Source organism: Cnephaeus nilssonii (genome assembly GCF_951640355.1).
Source record: "Cnephaeus nilssonii genome assembly, chromosome: 10".
NCBI classification, from domain to species: Eukaryota; Metazoa; Chordata; class Mammalia; order Chiroptera; family Vespertilionidae; genus Cnephaeus; species Cnephaeus nilssonii.
In genome coordinates, this window is record NC_137081.1 from 84,567,755 (window position 1) to 84,592,854 (window position 25,100).

Consider the following 25,100-nt stretch of genomic DNA (forward strand, 5'->3'; position numbering starts at 1 on the left):
AAGCCATGGCCTTAGCCCTTAGCTGTGGTTGGGGAAATGAATTAAATTAAATGATAAAATGAGCATGTGTCAACTACTCATTTGAAACCCTTATCTTTCTAATTCTAGGTCATGGTTCATCGACGATTACTTAACATGCTGGACATTATGCGTATCATGGACAGAGATACCATATTAAAGAGGTTCAAGCATAGCAGACAGTCGATACCACATGGTGAGATGCAGCTGGGGAGTCAGCGATGCTTCGACCAGCTGTCCTCACAGCATGAGTTTTCTTTATAATGAAGTTGGCTGCATAGAAATACGATATTTTCATAAATCACATGTATGTTTTCTATGGCTGCTAAACAAATCACCACAAACGTGTGGCTCAGAACAACACACAATTATTATCACACAGTTCTGGTGGTCAGAAATCTAAAATCAGGGATCCGCAGGGCTGGGTCCCTGAGGCTCCAGTGGAGAATGTGTTCCAGGCCTTTCCCGACTTCGGAGGCCACCTGCATGCCTTGGCTCCTGGCCACTTCCTCAAGTCACTGACCTCCTGCCTCTGACATCACTCACGTCTCCTTCTCTGACTCTGACCCTCTTAACTCCCCCTTTTATGGATCCTGTGATTACTTTGGGCCCACCCAGATCACCCAGGACAGTGGTCGGCAAACTCATTAGTCAGCAGAGCCAAATATCAACAGTACAACAATTGAAATTTCTTTTGAGAGCCAAATTTTTTAAACTTAAACTTCTTCTAACGCCACTTCTTCAAAATAGACTCACCCAGGCCGTGGTATTTTGTGGAAGAACCACACTCAAGGGGCCAAAGAGCCGCATGTGGCTCGCAAGCCGCAGTTTGCCGACCACAGACCCAGGACAATCTCCCCATCTCATTCAAGATCCTTAACTTAATCACACCCTTAAAGTTCCTGTACCAGAGACTAGGACAGTCAACACTTACACTTGCTGGCTGATTGGCTGAGTCTGGTTTTATCTCACAAAGTGTTTCACCCCATATTATCTTTGCTATTTAAAAAAATTCCAATCCACAGTGGGCGGGGGCTGTGGAGGCCCATCCTCAGTAGCTCTAGGAGCCCACAGCCACATCACCATCTCCTTCCAGAAAATGTGCTGCCAATCTGTGACTCAGGTGCAGACCCACAGGCAGGCCCGGTCTCTCCGGCCCCCCTTCCTCCCGAGCCCAAGCCCCTGGACCCGGCTCAGGCTGCCCTCCCCGAAAATAACGTGAAAATAAAATAACATGTTTTATAAATTGGAGGGGGGTGGAGGTAAAGGACAAAAGACACACTAAAAATGGGAGTAAATACATACACACATAGATACTGTGATTGAAATGGCATGCGGCAGGTACAAATAAGCAAATGAAGATGGTGCCTTCACATAAAAATACCTCAGGAATCGCCCCAAAAGTGCTGTTTTGTTTTTCCCTCATAGACAAGAATCCCTCCAAATACCTTCTGCTGCGGCCCAGTCAAGACAATGTTTCCAGCTCGGTCTCTGTGTCACGCCAGCAAGTGCTGCCCTTCGCCTTCCCATCCCACAGTCCTCCCCAGGGCTTCGATGAGCTGGTGGGTGCCGCTGGGCTGGGGAGGGTCCGGGCTTGGTCAGACGGTTGTTCGGCAGACACCAAGACAGACCCTATCACTGTCTCAGTCCCTTTGCCGCCTCCCAGAGGCTCCCACGGGAGACCTGTGTCCGGGGAATTGTAGCCAATGGGAAACCAGGGATCATGTACTGCTACGGCCTGGCATCTGACACGCCTGTGCAGAGCTTCTGAGAGCCCGGCTGGCCCTTTCCAGCCTGGGACCCAGCAAGAGCACTGAGCGGAGCTTGACAGCCCAGGCTCAGGCCTGAGAGCAGACGGGCAGACGGAGAAACCCAGAGGACCTGGCCTGGCCCCGGAGGCAGGTCCTGCTCAGCTGAGCCCGTCTGCTGCGTGAGCAATGGAGAGGCCAGAGGACGGCCCAGAGTCCCACAGTCTAACCCATCAGGCTCACAATTCCCCTTCCCCCTCCTTTCTTCTCTCTCTCTCTCTCTCTCTCTCTCTCTCTCTCTCTCCCTCTCTCTCTCTCTCTCTCTCTCTCTCTCTCTCTCTCCCTCTCTCCCTCTCTCCCTCTCTCCCATCCTGGCAGAAGTGTGGTATTTCATCCCTCTTGCCCAGGGGGCACAATGATGCATTATAATAAAAACAACAGCCCTACATTGCATCCACCATGAGTGAGGCAGTGTCCTAAGGGCTTCGGTTGTATTAACTCTTAATCTTCAACAAATCTATATGCTGCTTATCATCTTACAGATGAGCAGGAAACGGGAGACCGAGGGACATAGCCAGAAATAAAACGTTGCCCATGTTCACATAGGTGGCAATAGAAAGTGTGTTTAAGTTGATATTGAAAACGCATATGCTAAAAAAAAAAATTTAGTTTCAAAGAATAAACTTGCCATTCACGTCCTATAATGTGTGTTAAGCATTGCAGGACTGACTTTAGAAATTCCATGTATTTTCTGCATTAGAAATTAAATGACTTAAAAGGTTAAAATATTTTGTTCCTAGGGGGGAAAAATCTGATTTTCCAGCAAGAGTAAATATCTGACACCTAATAATTGATGGCAGAGATGGCCACTGCGCTGTGGGGCCCGCGCATTCCTTTTGAGCAGTTCAAAACTTGGGCATTTCATTTGGCACTTTAATTAGTTCTACAGAGACTTCTCTGCTGCTCAGAGTTGATGAAAAGCAAACTGCTCAGCATTCCTACCTTTAAAGAGTTTTCACATTCATTTCACAAATACTCTAGTTTATCAATTTTAAAATAACTTTTAAAATATTTAGCATCTTTGCCCAGCCAACGTGGCTCAGTGGTTGAGCATCAACGTAGGAACCAGGAGGTCACGGTTTAATTCCCAGTCAGGGCACAAGCCTGGGTAGTGGGCTCGATCCCCAGTGTGGGATGTGCAGGAGGCAGCCGATCAATGATTCTCTCTCATCATTGATGTTTCTGTCTCTCTCTCCCCCCCTTCCTCTCTAAAATAAATAAAAATATATTTTTGAAAATACTTAGCATCTTTGAAATTGGGAAGTGTCTTATAATTGATGGCATATTAACATTGCATCACGCTAATGTTATGCAGGCGCTGTTTCAGATTCTCTAGGTGTCTGAGGCAGCTTGGCCAGCAGGAAGTTGATTGGGTGGTGCTTTAGGGATTAGCAGCTGTGGAAGGGTGGTGGGAGTGGGACTGGGAGTGGGAGTGGGAGTGGGAGTGGACAGAGTAGGAGTGGACAGAGTGGGAGTGGGCGTGGGCAGAGTGGGAGTGGGGTGGACAGAGTGGGAGTGGACAGAGTGGGACTGGGAGTGGGAGTGGGGTGGACAGAGTAGGAGTGGACAGAGTGGGAGTGGGCGTGGGCAGAGTGGGAGTGGGGTGGACAGAGTGGGAGTGGGGTGGACAGAGTGGGAGTGGGACTGGGAGTGGGAGTGGGGTGGACAGAGTGGGAGTGGAGTGGACAGAGTGGGAGTGGGGGTGGGCAGAGTGGGAGTGGAGTGGACAGAGTGGGAGTGGGGTGGACAGAGTGGGAGTGGGGTGGACAGAGTGGGAGTGGGACTGGGAGTGGGAGTGGGACTGGGAGTGGGAGTGGGGTGGACAGAGTGGGAGTGGGGTGGACAGAGTGGGAGTAGGGTGGACAGAGTGGGAGTGGGGTGGACAGAGTGGGAGTGGGACTGGGAGTGGGAGTGGGGTGGACAGAGTGGGAGTGGGGTGGACAGAGTGGGAGTGGAGTGGACAGAGTGGGAGTGGGGTGGACAGAGTGGGAGTGGGACTGGGAGTGGGAGTGGGGTGGACAGAGTGGGAGTGGAGTGGACAGAGTGGGAGTGGGGTGGACAGAGTGGGAGTGGGACTGGGAGTGGGAGTGGGGTGGACAGAGTGGGAGTGGAGTGGACAGAGTGGGAGTGGGGGTGGGCAGAGTGGGAGTGGAGTGGACAGAGTGGGAGTGGGGTGGACAGAGTGGGAGTGGGGTGGACAGAGTGGGAGTGGGAGTGGGACTGGGAGTGGGAGTGGAGTGGACAGAGTGGGAGTGGGGTGGACAGAGTGGGAGTGGGGTGGACAGAGTGGAAGTGGGACTGGGAGTGGGAGTGGGAGTGGAGTGGACAGAGTGGGAGTGGGGTGGACAGAGTGGGAGTGGGGTGGACAGAGTGGGAGTGGGAGTGGGACTGGGAGTGGGGTGGACAGAGTGGGAGTGGAGTGGACAGAGTGGGAGTGGGGTGGACAGAGTGGGAGTGGGGTGGACAGAGTGGGAGTGGGAGTGGGACTGGGAGTGGGAGTGGAGTGGACAGAGTGGGAGTGGGGTGGACAGAGTGGGAGTGGCAGTGGACAGAGTGGGACTGGGAGTGGGAGTGGAGTGGACAGAGTGGGAGTGGGGTGGACAGAGTGGGAGTGGAGTGGACAGAGTGGGAGTGGGGTGGACAGAGTGGGAGTGGGGGTGGACAGAGTGGGAGTGGAGTGGACAGAGTGGGAGTGGGAGTGGACAGAGTGGGAATGGGGGTGGACAGAGTGGGAGTGGGACTGGGAGTGGGAGTGGAGTGGACAGAGTGGGAGTGGGGTGGACAGAGTGGGAGTGGGGTGGACAGAGTGGGAGTGGGGTGGACAGAGTGGGAGTGGGACTGGGAGTGGGAGTGGGGTGGACAGAGTGGGAGTGGGACTGGGAGTGGGAGTGGGGTGGACAGAGTGGGAGTGGGGTGGACAGAGTGGGAGTGGGACTGGGAGTGGGAGTGGGATGGACAGAGTGGGAGTGGGGTGGACAGAGTGGGAGTGGGGTGGACAGAGTGGGAGTAGGGTGGACAGAGTGGGAGTGGGGTGGACAGAGTGGGAGTGGGACTGGGAGTGGGAGTGGGGTGGACAGAGTGGGAGTGGAGTGGACAGAGTGGGAGTGGGGTGGACAGAGTGGGAGTGGGACTGGGAGTGGGAGTGGGGTGGACAGAGTGGGAGTGGAGTGGACAGAGTGGGAGTGGGGGTGGGCAGAGTGGGAGTGGAGTGGACAGAGTGGGAGTGGGGTGGACAGAGTGGGAGTGGGGTGGACAGAGTGGGAGTGGGACTGGGAGTGGGAGTGGGACTGGGAGTGGGAGTGGGGTGGACAGAGTGGGAGTGGGGTGGACAGAGTGGGAGTAGGGTGGACAGAGTGGGAGTGGGGTGGACAGAGTGGGAGTGGGACTGGGAGTGGGAGTGGGGTGGACAGAGTGGGAGTGGGGTGGACAGAGTGGGAGTGGAGTGGACAGAGTGGGAGTGGGGTGGACAGAGTGGGAGTGGGACTGGGAGTGGGAGTGGGGTGGACAGAGTGGGAGTGGAGTGGACAGAGTGGGAGTGGGGTGGACAGAGTGGGAGTGGGACTGGGAGTGGGAGTGGGGTGGACAGAGTGGGAGTGGAGTGGACAGAGTGGGAGTGGGGGTGGGCAGAGTGGGAGTGGAGTGGACAGAGTGGGAGTGGGGTGGACAGAGTGGGAGTGGGGTGGACAGAGTGGGAGTGGAGTGGACAGAGTGGGAGTGGGACTGGGAGTGGGAGTGGGGTGGACAGAGTGGGAGTGGGGTGGACAGAGTGGGAGTAGGGTGGACAGAGTGGGAGTGGGATGGACAGAGTGGGAGTGGAGTGGACAGAGTGGGACCGGGGTGGGCAGAGTGGGAGTGGAGTGGACAGAGTGGGAGTGGGACTGGGAGTGGGAGTGGGATGGACAGAGTGGGAGTAGGGTGGACAGAGTGGGAGTGGGGTGGACAGAGTGGGAGTGGGACTGGGAGTGGGAGTGGGATGGACAGAGTGGGAGTAGGGTGGACAGAGTGGGAGTGGGGTGGACAGAGTGGGAGTGGGACTGGGAGTGGGAGTGGGGTGGACAGAGTGGGAGTAGGGTGGACAGAGTGGGAGTGGGATGGACAGAGTGGGAGTGGAGTGGACAGAGTGGGAGTGGGACTGGGAGTGGGAGTGGGGTGGACAGAGTGGGAGTGGAGTGGACAGAGTGGGAGTGGGGGTGGGCAGAGTGGGAGTGGGGTGGACAGAGTGGGAGTGGGACTGGGAGTGGGAGTGGGATGGACAGAGTGGTAGTAGGGTGGACAGAGTGGGAGTGGGGTGGACAGAGTGGGAGTGGGACTGGGAGTGGGAGTGGGGTGGACAGAGTGGGAGTAGGGTGGACAGAGTGGGAGTGGGATGGACAGAGTGGGAGTGGAGTGGACAGAGTGGGACTGGGGTGGGCAGAGTGGGAGTGGAGTGGACAGAGTGGGAGTGGGATGGACAGAGTGGGAGTGGGAGTGGACAGAGTGGGAGTGGGAGTGGACAGAGTGGGAGTGGGGTGGACAGAGTGGGAGTGGGAGTGGACAGAGTGGGAGTGGGAGTGGACAGAGTGGGAGTGGGGTGGACAGAGTGGGAGTGGGAGTGGACAGAGTGGGAGTGGGGTGGACAGAGTGGGAGTAGGGTGGACAGAGTGGGAGTGGGGTGGACAGAGTGGGAGTGGGACTGGGAGTGGGAGTGGGGTGGACAGAGTGGGAGTGGAGTGGACAGAGTGGGAGTGGGGGTGGGCAGAGTGGGAGTGGGGTGGACAGAGTGGGAGTGGGATGGACAGAGTGGGAGTAGGGTGGACAGAGTGGGAGTGGGGTGGACAGAGTGGGAGTGGGACTGGGAGTGGGAGTGGGGTGGACAGAGTGGGAGTGGAGTGGACAGAGTGGGAGTGGGGGTGGGCAGAGTGGGAGTGGGGTGGACAGAGTGGGAGTGGGACTGGGAGTGGGAGTGGGGTGGACAGAGTGGGAGTGGGGGTGGGCAGAGTGGGAGTGGGGTGGACAGAGTGGGAGTGGGATGGACAGAGTGGGAGTGGGGTGGACAGAGTGGGAGTGGGGGTGGACAGAGTGGGAGTGGGGTGGACAGAGTGGGAGTGGGGTGGACAGAGTGGGAGTGGGAGTGGACAGAGAGAGAAACAGTACTGCAGACCTTCTTGTCAAAGGCCTCAGCTGAATTCATGAGGAGCTCTGATGCTGAGGTAGGGTGAGAGGACCCGGCATTTAGACCTGTCATTGGAGGTGGGCTGCCCTCGGAGGGGCACATGGCCTTCACTGAGGCCGCTCCTGCAGCCAGGGCACCTCCTGAAGAGGGCTGACCCCAGAGAGCTGTTTGTATGAACTGGACTCCTAGCAACTGGGGGACTGAAACCTTCAGGCCTAACGGTGATTCTGGGTGGCACATTGCAGCATCCACGACAGTAGAAAATGAAAATGTTGTTGAATCACTTCTACTAAGAGACAAGGAGGTGGGGGGACGGTTTGGCCAACGCCACCTGCAGGCCCCACACATGCAGTAATGACTTTGGTTTCAGGAAGGGATACTTTAAGAATGGACTGTTCATTTAACGTTCAAAGTGTAAGGGCAAGAAGCACAGCCACCTTTGCCCAGTGTGATTATGTGTCAATTCCTTGCATTTTCCCCTTTCAGGCTCCTGATGGCCTTGGACCTGTCCCAATTAAGCCTTCAGACATTCAAGTCAAGCACCATCATTCCTTCTTCAACCTGCAGGTCAGACCTATCCCATGATATCCTTACTTAGGTTTCTTATGACGTGAACAAAACATTTGAATGGCATTATTTTAATAGCTTGTTTTACTATGGATTATACTGTGTCACATACTGTGTGTACTTTCCTGCTGTCATTTTATGGTATGTGTGAGGTTAACAGACTCTGTTTTCCTGATGTGACTTACGGGATCCAGGATCCTTCCTTATTCTGTGGAAATACCATATATTATGCATACATGAAGACACACAGATTAGAAACTTTAAGAAAAAACACAAGATGAGGTGAACAAAGTTAGTCAGTCCTCCATTTCTGCTTTTGAAAATATAAATATTTTTAATTTTTCAACTGTAAAGAATTATAAAAATAATTCTTTATTGTTGAAAGTATTACATATTCCCCCTTTTCCCCCCATTGACCCCATACAGCCCGCCATCACCCCCACCCCAGGCCCTCACTGTCCCACTGTCTGTGCCCATAGACCATACAAATATTCATATAAGGTCCTTAGTTGATTTCCTCACACCCACCCACCATCCCTCGCCTTTCCTCTAAGGTTCCCCACTTCCATGCTTCTGTGTCTCTGGATCCACTCCATTCATCAGTTTATTTTGTTACTTAAGATTCCACAGATGAGTGTGATCATGTGATACTTATCTTTCTCTGACTGACTTATTTCACTTTCATCCTCCAGGTCCCTTCATTATGACTCAAAGAGTAAGAGATTCTTCTTTTTTACTGCTGCATAGTATTCCGTGGTATAAATGTACCACAGCTTTTTAATCCACTCATCTACTGATGGTCACTTGGGCTGTTTCCAGATCTTAGCTATTGTAAATTGTGCTGCTATGAACATAGGGGTGCAAACATTCTTTATGATTGGTGTTTCTGATTTCTTGGGATATATTCCTAGAAGTGGGATTATTGAGTCAAATAGGAGTTCCATTTTTAATTTTTTGAGGAAACTCCATACTGTTCTCCACAGTGGTTGCACCAGTCTGCATTCCCACCAGCAGTGCAGGAGGGTTCCTTTTTCTCCACATCCTCACCAGCACTTATTGTTTGTTGATTTGTTGATGATAGCCACTCTGACAGGTGTGAGATGGTACCTCATTGTTTTTTTAATTTGTATCTCTATGATGATCAGTGACTTTGAGCATTTTTTCATATGTCTCTTAGCCATCTGTATGTCAACTTTGGAGAAGTGTCTATTTAGGTCCTTTGCCCATTTTTTAATTGGATTGTTTGTCTTCTTTTTGTTAAGTTGTATAAGTTCCTCATATATTTTGGATATTAACCCTTTATCGGATGTATCTTTGCCAAATATGTTCTTCTATGAAGTGGGGTCCCTTTTCGTTTTGTTGATGGTTTCTTTTGCTGTACAGAAGGTTTTTATTTTGATGTAGTTCCATTTATTTATTTTCTCCTTAAGTTTCCTTTGTCCTAGGAGATGTATACATAAACATATTGCTATGAGAGATGTCTGAGATTTTGCTGCCTATGGTTTTCTCTAGGATTTTTATGGTTTCCCGGCTTACATTTAATTCTTTTAATCCATTTTTAGTTTATTCTTGTGTATGGTGTAAGTTGGAGGTCTATTTTTATTTTTTTTGCAGGTACCTGTCCAATTTTCCCAACATCATTTATTGAAGAGACTTTCTTGACTCCATAGTATGTTCTTGACTCCTTTGTCAAATATTAATTGAGCATAATGGCTTGGGTCGATTTCTGGGGTCTCTGTTCTATTCCATTGATCGATATGCCTATTATTGTGCCAGTACCAGGCTGTTTAGCTTAGAGTGGTTTGTAGTATAAGTTGATATCTAGTGTTGTGATTCCTCCAACATTGTTTTTCTTTCTCAAGATTGCTGTAGTTATTCAGGGTCTTTTTTGATTCCATATAAATTTTTGTAATATTCGTTCTAGATCTGTGAAATATGCTGTTGGTATTTTAATAGGTATTGCATTAAATCTGTAAATTGCCTTGGGTAGTATGGACATTTTAATGATGTTGATTTTACCAATCCATGAACACAGTATATTTCTTCAACTTGCTTATATCTTCTATCTCTATTTTCAACATCCTGTAGTTTTCCGAGTACAAGTCTTTTGCCTCCTTGGTTAAGTTTATTACTAAGTATCTTAATATTTTTGTTGCAATGGTAAATGGGATTCTTTGTTTAGTTTCTCTTTCTGAGAATTCATTATTGGTGTATAAAAAAGTAATCAATTTAGGGGTGTTGATTTTGCATCCTGCCAAATTCATTTATTAAATCTAGTAGTTTCTTGGTGAAGTCTTTAGGGTTATCTATGTACAATATCATGTCATCTGTGAATAATGAGAGTTTTACTTCCTCCTTTCCAATTTGGATGCCTTTTATGTTTTCTTCTTGTCTGATCACTGGAGCTAGAACTTCCAGTACTATGTTGAATAAGAGTGAGGGAAGCAGACATCCCTGTCTTGTTCTTGTTCTTAGGGGAAATGGTTTTAGTTTTTGGGCATTGAATCTGATATTCGCTATAGGTTTGTCATATATGGCCTTTATTGGGTTGAGATATGCTCCCTCTATTCCCACTTTGCTGAAAGTATCCTACATAATAAAATGGTAATATGTAAATTACCATCACTCCGCTACGCCCACGATTGGGCCAGCAGGAGGCGCAGGGGGCGGGACTCAGGGTGGCCGGGGTAGCTGATTGGGCCAGAAGGACGCTGAGCTCGCGGCGCCGCGAGCTCAGCGTCTGTACCATGGCTGCCGGAGGCTTTCGGAAGGCCTGGTGTGCCTGCGGACAGCCAGCCGGACAGGTCCCCCGCGATCAAAGGCCAAAGTGGGGGACCTGGCCGCCTGTCTGCTCCGGCGCAAGGCCTTTCGAAAGCCTCCGCAGCGCCGGAGGCTTTCGGAAGGCCTGGGGCGCCTGCGGACAGCCAGCCGGACAGGTCCCCCGCGATCAAAGGCCAAAGCGGGGGACCTGGCCGCCTGTCTGCTCCGGCGCAAGGCCTTTCGAAAGCCTCCGCAGCGCCGGAGGCTTTCGGAAGGCCTGGGGCGCCTGCGGACAGCCAGCCGGACAGGTCCCCCGCGATCAAAGGCCAAAGCGGGGGACCTGGCCGCCTGTCTGCTCCGGCGCAAGGCCTTTCGAAAGCCTCCGCAGCGCCGGAGGCTTTCGGAAGGCCTGGGGCGCCTGCGGACAGCCAGCCGGACAGGTCCCCCGCGATCAAAGGCCAAAGCGGGGGACCTGGCCGCCTGTCTGCTCCGGCGCAAGGCCTTTCGAAAGCCTCCGCAGCGCCGGAGGCTTTCGGAAGGCCTTGGGCGCCTGCGGACAGCCGGACAGGTCCCCCGCGATCAAAGGCCAAAGCGGGGGACCTGGCTGCCTGTCTGCTCCGGCGCAAGGCCTTTCGAAAGCCTCCGCAGCGCCGGAGGCTTTCGGAAGGCCTGGGGCACCGGCGGACAGCCCGCTGGTGCACCAGGTGCATGATTAAATCATGCACTGGGCCTCTAGTTTATCATAAATGGCTGTTGAATTTTGTTGAATTCTTTTTCTGCATCTATTGATATATCATGTGGTTTTAGTCTTTCAATTTGTTTGTGTGATGTATTGTGTTTATTGACTTGTGAATATTGTACCAGCCTTGATACCTTGAATAAATCCCACTTGATCATGGCATATGATCCATTTAATATTTTTCTGGATCCAATTTGCTAGTATTTTGTTGAGGATTTTAGCATCTATGATCATCAGGGATATTGGCCTGCAATTCTCTTTCTTTGTAGTATCTTTATTTGGCTTTGGAATTAGGGTAATGCTGGCCTCATAAAAAGAGATTGTAAGTTTTCCTTCCTCTTGGATTTTTTGGAATAGTGTGAGGAGGCTAGGTGTTAGTTCCTTATTGAATGTTTAGTAAAACTCTCCTGTAAAGCCATCAGGACCAGGACTTTTGTTTGCTAGAAGTTTATCACTGCTTCTATTTCATGAGTTGCTATTGGCCTATTCAAGTTTTCTGATTCTTCCTGATTCAGTTTAGGGAGTTTGTATTTTTTTAGGAACTTGTCCATTTCATCCACATTGGCCAGCTTGTTGGCATAAGTTGTTCAGAGTATTTTCTTACAATCCTTTATGTTTCTGTGGTGTCAGTGGTTACTTCTCTGTTTTCATTTCTGATGTTATTTATTTGGGTCCTCTCTCTTTGTTTCTTGATGAGTCTGGTTCATCAGTTTTGTTTTATTGTTTCAAAGAACCAGCTCTTGGTTTTCATTGATTTTTTGTATTGTTTTTTTTTGTCTCTATGTCATTTATTTTAGCTCTAATCTTTATTATTTCCTTTCTTCTACTTACTCTAAGTTTTATTGTTGTTCTCTTTCTAGTTCTTTGATTTGTAGGGTTAAATAGTTTATTGCTGATTTTTCTTGTTGTTTTTTTTAGGTAGGCCTGTAGTGCTATGAACTTCCCTATCAGGACTGCTTTTGCTGTGTCCCAGAGATTTGGGGTAGTTGTGTGTTCATTTTCATTTGTTTCCAGGAAGTTTTTCTTTCTTGATTTCATTGGGAACTCATTCATCCTACATAATAAAATGGTAATATGTGAATTACCATCATTCCGCTATGCCCACGATTGGACCAGCAGGAGGCACAGGGGGCGGGACTCAGGGTGGCCAGGGTAGCTAATTGGGCCAGCAGGACACTGAGCGTCTGCATCATGGCTGCGCTGGAGGCTTTCTAAAGGCCTGGTGCACCAGTGGACAGACAGACAGCTGGTGCACCAGGTGCATGATTAAATCATGCACTGTGCCTCTGGTTGTTTAATAACATGCTATTTAGCCTCCATATGTTTGAATGTTTTGGGATGTTTTTACTGTAGTTGATTTTTAATTTCAGTCCACTGTGATCTGAGAAGATGCTTGACATTATTTCAATCTTCTTGAACTTTAGAGACTTGTTTTGTGTCCTAACATGTGGTCTATATTTGTGAATGACCCAGGTGCACTTGAGAAGAATGTATATTCTGCAGCTTTGGGGTGAAATGTTCTATAAATGTCTATAAATCCATCTGGTCCAGTGTGTCCTTTAAAGTCACTGTTTCCTTGTTACGTTTTTGTCTGGAAGATCTATCCAGTGAAGTCAGCAGGGTGTTAAAGTCCTCTACTATGACTGTATTGTTGTCAATTGTTTCGTTAAAGTCCTCTAGAAGTTTTTTATATATTTAGGTGCTCCTATACTGTGTGCATATGTTTACCAGGGTGTTATCCCCTTGTTGAAGCAATCCCTTTAGTTTTATGTAGTGACTTTGTTGTCTCTCTCTTTTTTTTGGTGTTTATTTTTGCCTTTATTGTGTCTGGTGATGGCCTTCATTTTGAAGTCTATTTTGTCAGATATGAGTATTGCTACTCCAGTTTTTTTGTTCTTTTCCATTTGCATGGAAATTTTTTTTTCATCCCGTCACCCTCATCCTATGTGAGTCTTTTGTTCTGAGGCAGGTCTCTTGTAGATAGTATATAGTTGGATCATGTTTTTGTATCAGCTACCCTATGCCTTTGATTAGAGCATTTAATCCATTTAAGGTTATTATTAATAGGCACTTATTTATTGCCATTTTAATTCTGTATGCCTAGTTTTCTCTCTCCATTTCTTCTCATTACAGCAGTCTCTTTAGCGTTTGTTGTAATGCTGGCTTGGTGGTGATGTATTCCTTTAGCCTTTTTTCTCTGGAAAGCTCTTTATTTGACTGTCTATTTTGAATTATAGCCTTGCTGGATATAGTATCTTGGTTTCAGATCATTGCTTTCCATTATCTTGAGTATTTCATGCCATTCCCTCTGAACTATAGAGTTTCTGATGAGAAATCAGGTGTCTGCATTATGAGAGCTCCTTATAGGTAATAGTTTGCTTTTCTCTTGCTGTCTTTAAGCTTCTCTCTTGTCTTCAATTTTTGGGATTTTAATTATGATGTGTCTGGGTCTGGGCCTATTTGGGTTCTTTTTTGGGGTTCTCTGTGCCTCCTGAACTTGTGTGACTTTTTTCTTTACCAGGTTAGGGAAGTTTTCTGCTATTATTTCTTCAAAAATGTTCTCTATCCCTTTCTGCCTCTTCTGGCATGACTGCTATTTTAATATTGTTATGTTTCATGTTGTTTCACAGCTCCCTTAAGCTGTCCTCCTGTTTTTTAATTTTTTTTTTCATTTTGGTTCTATGATTGAGTGATTTTTTTCAACCCTGTCTTCTGATTCACTGATTTGACCCTCACCTTCTTCTAATCTGCTGTGCATTCCTGCCAATGTGTTATTTATTTGTGCTATGTCATTTTTTATTTCTGTTTTTATAGTTACTATATCTTTTCTCATGCTGCTGAGCATTTTTACCATCCTCAGTCTGAACTCTATATCAGATAAATTTCTTATCTCTATTTCATTTAGCTCTTCTTCTGGAGAATTCTCTTGTTCTTTCAATTGTGAGCTGTTTCTTTGTCTCCTCATTTTGGCTGCTTGTTTGGGTTTGTGACTATTTATTAGATAGATCTGCAATGCCTCTCAATCTCTAGAGCAGGACAGTGTCAAACACTTTTTCTGACTAATTAGATCAGGCAAATACTCAAAGCCTCCAGAGACTGCCTCTGTCTACAGACTGATAGGATTCTGTCTTGAATTGCCCTCAGGCAATCATCCACAGGTGTTACAAGAGTTTTTTTCAACAGGGTGGGGCAATTGCTTCTGCCTGGAGGCTAATTGTTATTCTCAGTCTCTTAATGGGCCTCAGCAACTCTGCACTGTGGGGCAAGGTGTTTTCCAATAGGGTGGGTCAACTGTCTTCCCACAGGCAAGGCCTCCTATACAACAAATGTCTATGTGGGAAAGATGACCTCTGCAGCATGAGGGAATGACAGCACAGGAAACCAGGGTGCCTGCCTTCTGAACTCTAACCTCAGAGCCCCTGATCCAAGCTTCTGCTCACACAGCTCCAGTCCACTCTGCCCTCCTTTGCTGGAGCACAAGGTGGGTGGCTGGCTCCACAGAGAATTTTGTGCATTGGCCCTTTAAGAGGGTGCCTGAATTTCCAGCTGCCTCTCCCTGGCAGACAGCAACCCTGCTGCTTTTCACAGCCAGGTATTATGTGGGTACCCTTCTCAGCTCTGGTGCTCCCTGCTAGGGGAGCCCAGGTTGAGGATTTGACCCCAGAGTTCTCAGTGGCAAACCCCCCACCCAATCTGAGATATCTTTCTGGAACTTCAGTTGCTGTCTGTGGGAGCCCAGCCAGTTCTTTCATGCCTCCACCCCTCCTACCAGTCTCTCTGTGGTCTCCACTTTCAGTCCACAGTTATCAGGGTTCTCTCTAGCAAGTCCTCCATTGATTATTCAGGAAGTTTTTCTGTATTTCAGTTGTAATTCCAGTTCGGTTCTAGGAGAATGTCTGTGCAGCATCCACTTATTCCGCCATCATTTTTAATCCTCCCCTGAAAATATAAATATTTTTAATTACTAACCAGTATTTGAGGCATTTCTAAGCATGTGGAACTGAAGAGTACTTGTGGGTGGCCCTGTATGCTGGCACCAGGACTGGCATCAAGTCACTCCAGTACAGTCAAATGAACCATTGCCACAATCTCATGGCAACAGCATGAAGCTTGTTTTCTTTTACCACCAGGCAGCTCAGAAGTGTTATCGTTGAGAGTAGATTGATTAAATGGTCACAAACTTTTAAGGCTATTGAATCAGTCATCTTGTTTCATCCCCAGGTTCCTCAATTGTACAAAATTAGGGGGTACCAGCCATTCTCTGTACAGATGTCTTCAGCAAGTTACAGACCTCAAAAGCTTGCTCGACCCCTGAAGCAAGGAGCTGAGGTAACACATCCCCCGCTTCGGGAATTGCCCTCACCATTCCCCTCTTGTCCCAGCATCAAGACTAACACTGCTCTCGATCCTTACACAGGATGAAGCCACCACTGTGATAGCCCTGCCAAAGCAGGACGTCACCCCTCAGTCCCCTGGCAAGATCTCAATCTTGAACATGAAGCCACCCGAGGCCTTAGCTGTGTCTCCAGATTATGACCCACTTTACATCTTTGTAAGTGACCATTGGGAGAAGTCTTGTGTTCTGTGTTCCTTTATCTCAGCAGTTGCTTTATAAGAAAACAGATGTATTAATTTGGAATATTTTTACCTCTTTGGAATGTCAAGGTTTAAATAATATGTCATCTTCAAAATTGCTTGGTTAAAGAATATCAATGCTTCTGTCTTTTAATAATCCCAGCATTTATTTTTATGACAATAGCTTTGTGATCTCTTCTAATTATAGATCATATGTAATATACTAGAGGCCCGATGCACAAAATTCATGCAAGGGGCTCAGCCCTCACAGCCACGGCAGCTTGCCTCGGTGGCTTGCCTCAGCCCTCGCAGCCCCACCTTCGTCCGGAAGGTCATCGGAAAGAATGTCTGGAAGGTCGTTCGGCTGTCCGGTCTAATTAGCATATTACACTTTCATTATTATAGATTATATGTATATACATACACACACACATGATGTTTAAAAAAAGAGAAAGAAAAATCACAACAGAAAAAGAAAGTAAAATTGCCCCAAATCCCATCACTCAAAGTTCTGTTGGTTCCTATTCCACACTTGGGCAGTGCATCGCTGCCGTACTCACGCCTCTGCCTACCAGATTTCTCTGTCCTGCTTTGTTTCTGTAGCTGCACATGCTCACCCACCGGAAGCACCCTCACCATGCCACTTCCTGCTCATTAGTCTTCATGGGCCCCCTTTCTACCAAATTAAGCCTACCCTCCTGAAACTGAGAGGCCAGTCATAATCCCCAGCCTCGTGCATCCCTGTCCCCCTATACACATCCCTGCCAAACTCTATGTGCCTCCCTCCCATCACCAGGTCTTTGCTTATTGTGACCTGACCTCATGGGGTTCTCTCTTCTACTCACATTTCCAGCTGCCCAAGTCCCATCCAGACAGGAAATCTGATGAAGTTCTACGCAATGATGGCATCACATACACACAGAGAATAGGGGACCTCAAACACTACTTGGGAAAGTCCCCTTTGTGAGAATCTCGAGTGTGGGCAGAGATGCTCATGGTCACCCAGCCAGTTAGTGGAGAGCTGGAACGCCACCTGCCTGTCTCCTGACTGTTCCGGGGGCTCCTCCTCAGATCTGTGCTGCCTTTCTGTGGAGAGCTGTGGTGTTTGGCCATGCTGTGGCATTTTCTTATTGTCTCGTGGGTTGAGGAGAGTGCTCCTCAGAGACATAGAATCTTAGAACTAGAATAACCTTGCACTTGAAAATCACTTTAACTCAGTGATTTTCAAACTTCCTTTAGTACCAGAACCCTCTCAACAGCTGAAATTTTACAGAGAAAGGCAAAATGTAAAACAGATAAAGTTCTGGTTGCTTGGATGGCAGTGGGGCAGGGGTCTCCTGAGGGGGCATCCCTGCAAAGCCCTAGGGTCCCTGCAGCAAGGTCTGAACAATCAGTGTTTGTTCCCCAGACCCACCCACTACCATCTTCTCATTGTTTTAACAGTGAGAACACTGGTCTGGAGGAGCTAAGGGATTTTTCCAGCCATACCAAACTTCCTTAGAAAATATCAGTACTTATTTATTAATCTATTAATTCCACTAATACTTAGGGTGTGCCTGATATGCATAGGATAGGAACCCAAGTAACGGAGCAATTCATCCAAGAGGCACAACAACCCTAAATATCTATCCACCTAATGCCAGAGCTTCAAAATGATGCACAAAAACTGATTGAACCGCAAAGGAAAAAGTAGATAAACCCACATTACAATTGGTGAATTAAACACCCTCTCTCACAAACAAGGCTCAATAAAATGGAAAAGATTCCAATTAAATGAAATATTTTTTCTGACTTGGATAGATTAAGTCAGAAATAACTAGCATAAAAATATCTAGAAACCCCCCACACACACACACAATTTGGAAGCTAAATTATATACTTTAAAATAGCCAAAAGGCCAAATAAGAAATTACAAAGTATTTTTAACTGAATGAAAATGAAAACATAACACACAAAAAAATTGTGGGAAATGTATAACACTATACACCTACATTAAAAAAATGAGTTCAGGCCCTAACCGGTTTGGCTCAGTGGATAGAGCATTGGCCTGTGGACTGAAAGGTCCCAAGTTCAATTCCGGTCAAGGGCATGTACCTTGGTTGAGGGCACATCCCTAGTAGGAGGTGTGCAAGAGGCAGCTGATCAATGTTTCTCTCTCATCGATGTTTCTACCTCTCTATCCCTCTCCCTTCCTCTCTGTAAAAAAGCAATAAAATATATATATTTTTTAAATGCGTTCAGGCAAGAGCCCTCTTCCGTCTTTCTCCCTGGCCCTAGCAGCACGTTAGCCCCGCTGCAGCAGCTTGCAGCCTTCCCGGTGAGCTGGACTGGAACATTCAATGCCGGCCCCACACTAGGCTCCCTTCTCCCCACTTTCCTGCCTCCCCGGTCGGCTGCAGTTCCCTTAAGTTGTGGAGACATTTGTTTCTTGGCAACGAGATTGGGTTTCCATGTGTTTTGTTGTGATTTTTTTAATGTTTTAGAAAATTATACAAACAAACAAATAGGACAAAATCTCAACCTACTAGTTCTTAAACATCTGAAATTAAACAACTGTGAAAGGGCAACAGCTATGTTGTTGTTGGCGACAAGAATGGCGTTTTGTTAGAAAATCCTGGAAGAGTCATTGCAAGGCTCTGTGTTCTCATACTTTGCTATAATTGCTCTGTGCCTCCATTAGTTCTGCTGGAAAACTAATAAAAAACAGGATCTTCCCTAAAACCAGATACTACCTCCACATGGAGCCTTCCTCAATTAAAAACATCACCAAAACCATGTTAAATGTTGACATTTCCTGATATAGTAAATGGCATGCTCTTCTTTGCCTTCTTTTCAAGTTTCTCAGAAGCTGCTTTTGTTTTCAAAGCCAGAAGCTTACTTGCTTTTTAAAACCACTTTGCTTATTTAATAAATCCCCCTAATTCATCGAGTTAAGAAGCAAATACTTTAAGCCGTTTTAAGTTGTACTTGTTTCCCTGTGATGAGCTTAGGGCAGCCCCGTGGGATGTGACGCCGGAAGAGGGACACTGAGGAATGGCTGGCTTTGGAGACTGCGGTGTGAAGACACCCTGCTCTCCTGCTCCTCCCCAGAGGCGCTGCCACGGAGGCCGTGTCAGTGCGAGGGGAAGCCACCGAGAACGTTAGCGGGTGCCTGCCCTCCGCCTGGCTCAGAGGCCAGTAAACAAACGGGAATCGTTTTCTCTCTCTTCTGCAGAATCCCAACCCAGGATTATTTGCTGTGATGCACCCTCTGACCTACACAGAAACCTCGATAGATTACCATCTGTGCACTCACCCCAAGTACAAGTACACCAAGGAGTCCCACATTGGGTCCAGCATTCCTCTCACCCAGAAACAGTTTCTCCATCACATGGTAATGCCGTCCCCACTCGCTGGCAGAGCTGGCCCCGGGCTGCAGGGAAGGGCGGGGAACAGGGATGGGGGCACCCCTGGAATTGAGACAAAGAGGGCTTGCAGCCACAGCTGCGGAACAAGAAAGCCAACAGCGGTGGCTCTGTGCACCCTCGTACCGACAGCCCTCCGAGGTCCAGGGGGAGACCCAACACCACTCCGGCCCCCTCCTGACCCACCTCTCCGGCTGCAAGTCGCCCCTTTTCAACATCCCACTTTCTTTTTTCCTTGAAGATGACACCACTATGCATTTTTATTCCTATTTAAACCTCGCAAACACCATCACATGGCAGGCATAGCCCCAGGGCCTGGTGGCCTCTTTCTTTGTCCCCAACAAGTGTAGAAACAGCAGCAGGGACAAGGTGCTGATATGACAAATGCACATTAAGGAAGAGGCTCCAAAGAATTCCTCCTTCCCGCAGATAACCAACCTGAATATCCAGGGACATCTCTTGGGAGTTGCCCTCGGGACCTTTACACTCAATAAATCCCTAACTCGGGTCATTATCGATGCCCTACTGTTGCCAACTACACCTCAAACAGCTCCTCCTCTGCCTTACCTTTTTGTTCTGTGATTTGTGCAGTGGCCCATATGACCCTTGATCCCTGCCTCACCCTCAAATATCTAACCATCACTGGGTTCTACCAGTCTGCCCCAAACAGCTTTTGAATCTCCCTCTACTCCCCCCGCACCCACCCCCCACCCCCGCCCAGACCACCACTGTGCTGTCAGCCCTCTCTAGAAAACTTCCTTCAATGCACATCCCTCCAATCACGTTGTTTTTAGTTTGAACCCTCTCCGTGGTCCTGCTGCCTGTGGTCCTGCTCCAAGCTCGTTAGCTTGGCCCCCAGGCCTTTCCTAACCAGCCTGCCTCTCCAGACGCATTCCCTGCAGCCCCCCTCACACTCAGCCCAGCGGGCGCCCTCCTGGCAACACCCCCTGCACCTCCCTGCACTTGCAGGTGCTTCCCCTGCCTACATGCCCTTTGATGAACCTCCAGCCTCTTTGACTGTGGCTTCGGCACCATAGTCACAATGACCAAACAGATGATAAGGCCACATCTGCCATCCCCGCAGAGCCTGCTGAATCACGATGTGCCTAATGAATGGGGGGGGGGGGGGGAGTGGGGGAGGAGCTCCGTTGGCCCTACGTTAATTGTGTGCTGCATTGTCAAATGCCTTTTGCTGGAGCAGTTGTCTTTTAGCTTCATACAAATTCAATCAAACTGAATGAAATTATAAATTTTGGAATTAATATTTAAGCATAAACTATAGTCAACTGAATGAAATGAGAGTCCTTCCTAGACTTCGCCTCACCAAACAGTTCCTTTACATGAAGTGCCCTGTGCTGGCTTCCATTCCAGGACATTATACCCGGAATAATGCACTGGAAGAGGTTCCAGCCCCTGGTTCTCTCATCTCTGCCCGACACCTCCAAGATAGAGACAACACAGAGGTAAGCACCACTCATCCGTCTCACCGAGGCTGCGGTCCCAAAACGTGACAGGCCAACCGGTGTCAGGTTATGCTTTCTTCATGCATGAGGGACGTTTGCTAGTCACAGAAAAAGATGATGTACACTCATTTTCCAATTTTGAATTGGTCTTAAGATACACTTTAAAAACAACTAGTGTCACAGGTGGCTAGTTGGCCATATTTTAATAAAAGTGAACAACCAATCCATATAATTCAGCTGAAATATTCCTGGTTAGTTTTTCACATTTTAAAATTGCCAAAATGAGCCTTCTACACCATCCCGATCCGGTTCCAAAGGATCCATGTTTCCCTCATGCCACAGCCTGTGAGAGAGCCACAGCGAGGCCCACAGTTACCATCATACAGAGACATAGCTCAGCTCCGGATTCAGCCTATCGCTCAGCTCCAAAAGCAGAACGGGGAGATGAGAATATTGTTGGACCAAAGAAATTTAGAGTCACCCTTTTCTCTAATTTGTTTATATACCAACTGCTCAAAGTCCCGAGACACCAAACAAGAAGCCTGCTGCCTTCTCTTTAGGGCTCTGCCTGATCAAGAACCCACTTCTGAACCCTTGAAGTTGCATCTTTAGTTCATTGTCCTTATAAACATAGTTAAACAAGTTGTTGGTGAGAAAATTTGACTAGTATCCTGAAATTATTGTTATCACCTTATGTTCCAATCCTTGCTTCAGAATGAGGCCCACCCCAAGGTGACAGAGCCCTGCCATGGCCCCAGGAGTGGTCAGGAAAACCGAGCTCTGCCACCAACCAGGATCAGCGGGTGATCTTCCCCCCTTTCTCCCCCCGCTCCCCCTCCCCTCCTCCCCACAGTGTGTCCAGTTCTTCTCCCTCAGCAAAATGCCACGCCCGCTGTCTCCATTGGCTGTAAAGCAGCCACCCACCCCCACCCCCCTCCGAGCCCAGCCGTCTGGTCCAGAGGGAGGGGATTGGACCTGTGGAGAAGACCCTTCTCAGCCTTGACATTTTGGTTTAGGAGGAGGAGGAGAGCTTACCCAGGGTGCAGCAACCTCAGGTGTACCGCCCCCCCCCCCCCCCCCCCCGGGGTCGGAGGGGCCAGCTGAGTTGAAATCCAGTGTGTGACTCCAGAACACTTCATTTTCTTCTTCCTTCTTCGCCTGCGGAAAAGCTTTTCCGGAATTAAGGAAAATCCAGACTTGCTTCCAGAGATTTTCCGAATACCACCCTTTGGGGTTTCTCCTTAGTGCGCCTCTACTCCTCCTCCTTGCCTGGAGAGTAACATGACACCAAGCATAGGACATGCAGGAGTTCAAAAACAGCAGTTCTTTTTCTATGCGTTTATTCATACCACACCCACCCACTGCCATCTCAAAATAAACTAAGCCTCTCCGATCTTCACTTGAGCATATCTCCAAAGCCCGAAATCTCCATAATGGCAGTGACACGGTGACACTGTAGAGAGAACAATGTGTTGGCCTCTGAGAGACCTGCCTCCATTACTTGCTAGCTGTCACCAGCTCTATGTCCTTGGGCACGTTGTTACTGAAGCCCTTTGCGCAGCAGTTTCCCCCACTGTGAAACAGTAATGGTGAGGGCATCCTCACCCCGCTGTCGTGCGGATTAAAGTAAAATGATGATGTGAAGCATTAGCACCATCTTTAATAACTTCCTCTCTTCTCCCTTCCATTCCCACCCATTACAGCTTGCAATCCCCCTGTTGCCACCAGATGGCGACTGTCTGCCTCCACCTGACCGCCTCATTTTGCTGTGGGGCGAGGACACTTCAAACTTGACCCACACAATCCGTAAATATAGCTGGGTGTGGGGTACTGTCAGGAGACTGACTAAGCAAGAGAGAGAGAGAGGTGGAGACTGCCTGTGCCCACCACTGGCCCCACGCACAGGTCTCCAGAATTAAGGGGGGAATTCTCCCGAGGCTGTTCTTTCAAAAAGCAGTCAGAATGCAGTTACCTGGGGCTTGACTTAACCATGAATTAAACATGAATTCTATGTGAATTAAAGCAAAGTCCCCGACCATGAGTTGTTGCTTTCAGCTTCGGGTCTGAGTGCTCTGTTGGGCCAGTTTGTTTCCAAATAAACCATAATTGGTAACATTATAAAGTCAAAAGAGGATTCTGTATTTCCTTATCCTGGGTTTTCATGATATAAGATTCTAGATCATAGAGGGTTTTTTTTTTTTATTTCTAATAGGAGTTATAAAATAACGACATTTCTTTTTACATTCCTATAAACCCATTAATGATACTTCAGCTTTGCTTGAATAAATTATCTATTTATTGCTTATGAGGTGTTTCTCTTTTATCTTTTTCCCCTGAGAGTTACCTATTTGTTGTTAAACCATGTGATATAGTTAGTGTTTATTCCAAGTCGTTTTGGTATTCAGAATAATCAAAACAGCTCAACTTGGTTTCTTTGCTCTTTAGTAAGTTTAGAGAGAATTTGTTGAATCTCTAGGACTTTCATAAAATCTGAGAGTTGACAGCAACTGAATGAGTTATCTAGTCCAGTGCCCAGACTTCTGGGTTTTACAGGTGAGTGAAATGGCCAGAGGAATTTGGGGACTGCTTTAGCCTTGTCAGCATTTACTTTGCCAACGAAGGCTTTAAAACAAGCAAAGCCGAGCAAAACACCCACCCCCCCTCTGTTGTTGCCATTACTTCCGTTTCAGAAGAACATATTAACATACAAAAGTGTAGGAGCCCTGGCTGGTACGCTCAGTGGTCAGAGCACCAACCTGGGCACTGAAGGGTCACAGGTTTGATTCCCCGTCAAGGGGACGTACCTGGGTTTCGGGTTCGATCCAGGCCGAGTATGGAAGGCAGCCAGTTAATGTCTCTCTCCCATTGATGTTTCTCTCTCCCTCCCTCCTTCCCACTCTCTCTGAAAAGCAATGGGAAAAAAATATCTTCAGGTGAGGATTAACAAAAAAACAAGTAAGAGGAACATAGTCTCAAAACTTTAAAATCGGGTAATCGAGGAAAGCACATGGTGGCTGCCATTCCGTCTTCCCAGCCCTGCCTGCTTTGGAGATAGTCGCGGCTTGCAGCTACTGGGCCTCTTCCGGACAGGACGCCCTGACTGCCCCCGGAGGCCCCAGTGCGCCGTCAGCTAGAACCTGCACTCCGCCTTGGTCAGGCAGTAAGCCGCTCCCTGGGCTCCTTTCAGTGCGGAATGACAGGAAAGCCAATATCGGGCGCTCCGTGTGCACATTGCCCCGGGGAGGGTCTTCTTTCTTGGCCTCTTCAGCAGATAAGCCAGGGTGTCCATGTAGGGAATACACACACACACACATACACATATACATGTACATACCAAACACATGCACACACACATAGTGTATATACATAAACACATGTACATATACAGTATATATACCAGAAATCGTGAATTCACACCAGTGCTTATACAAATTCTCTATCCGTAGAGTATTGCTTCCTTCCCCCGCTCGTATTTGCATGTTCCTTCTCTCCCTGTGAGAACCCTGGCTCCTAACACATTTGCTCACTCGGTTTTATAGCACTTCTAAACTCACCTCAGAATTACTGCACCTGTAACCACTTTAATAAGCAAGCACAATAGAGTTCAGATTGATTTGTAGTTTTCCCCTACCCCCGCCACATTCAAAGCAGGAAGTATACACTGTGTGGCCAGATTACTATGCGTTCAGAGATCACAATAATCTGACCACTCAGTGTATAGTCAAGTACGATATTTATAAATTGTTTGGATTACTTCTTCCCACCTCCCTTCCCTTTTTTTCCCCTTTCTCTTTCTCTTCCTCCCTCTCTTTCTCTTCTTTCCCTCCAGTGTGATTATGGAATTCATGCAAAACATTATTTGTTTCAGTTTGCTTTCCGTCTAGGGTTTTTTCTTTCCTTTCTTATAGATTTAATGTTATTTTTTTATATGTAGAGCATTGATGTGCTTTCCACACTCAAAAGTACAGGAAAGGCATACGGAGCAATGTCACACCTCCCGGCTCCTCCCAGCCTTTGTGGTAACCAGCTTGGTCTTCTAACTTATCCATCCTTTGTTTCTCTTTATAATGCTAAGCAGAACATATGTATTTTTCTTACTTTCCCTTCTTTTTTATACAAAAAAAAAAAATCTATGTTTCTGAACCCTGGGAAATGTCTTATTTGGCAACATATTCTTGGATTTGACTGGGACCTGTCACACCCCCTGCCGTTGCCCCTAGGAAAACGTAAGTGGGATTTCAGGAGCGAAGGAGGACAGAATGGTAAAGGCCTCCGCGGGGGTACAACAGACGTGCTTTAGAAAATTATGCAAAGACCCCAAGACTGCTAATGTGATGGTTTATCTTTGGCTGCTCGTGTGATTCTCCCACAGCTGTGACTCCCTCAATTCAGTTATGCTTCCTACAGATGTCCCTGCGATTCTCAGCGCCTTACCAGAAGAAGACAGACTGGATACAGTCGAACGGTACAGTCTTCACCTTCGTCTCTAACGTAGTCTGTTTTCCACAGTTATGCTGGCTGCTGTGAGAGATTTCAGAAGAGCATACAGTGCCTGAGCTTGCCACCCAAATGAGACCAGGCTCACAGCCGGCCGAACCCCTAAGTAGATAAGAT

The 25,100-nt window shown here is 47.9% G+C and overlaps 1 protein-coding gene across 1 annotated transcript in view; it reads left to right on the plus strand.

The window, feature by feature from the left end:
- Positions 1–25,100, plus strand: part of CFAP221 (cilia and flagella associated protein 221) — a gene marked incomplete at both ends in the record, with an annotated part of 100,599 nt that overhangs the window by 65,386 nt on the left and 10,113 nt on the right. The window contains 8 exons of the mRNA XM_079782977.1: positions 109–214; positions 1,447–1,580; positions 7,465–7,545; positions 15,266–15,373; positions 15,462–15,596; positions 18,834–18,992; positions 20,395–20,486; positions 24,859–24,951. Of these exons, the coding sequence (XP_079639103.1) occupies positions 109–214; positions 1,447–1,580; positions 7,465–7,545; positions 15,266–15,373; positions 15,462–15,596; positions 18,834–18,992; positions 20,395–20,486; positions 24,859–24,951 (908 nt within the window). The remainder of the gene's footprint in view (positions 1–108; positions 215–1,446; positions 1,581–7,464; positions 7,546–15,265; positions 15,374–15,461; positions 15,597–18,833; positions 18,993–20,394; positions 20,487–24,858; positions 24,952–25,100) is intronic.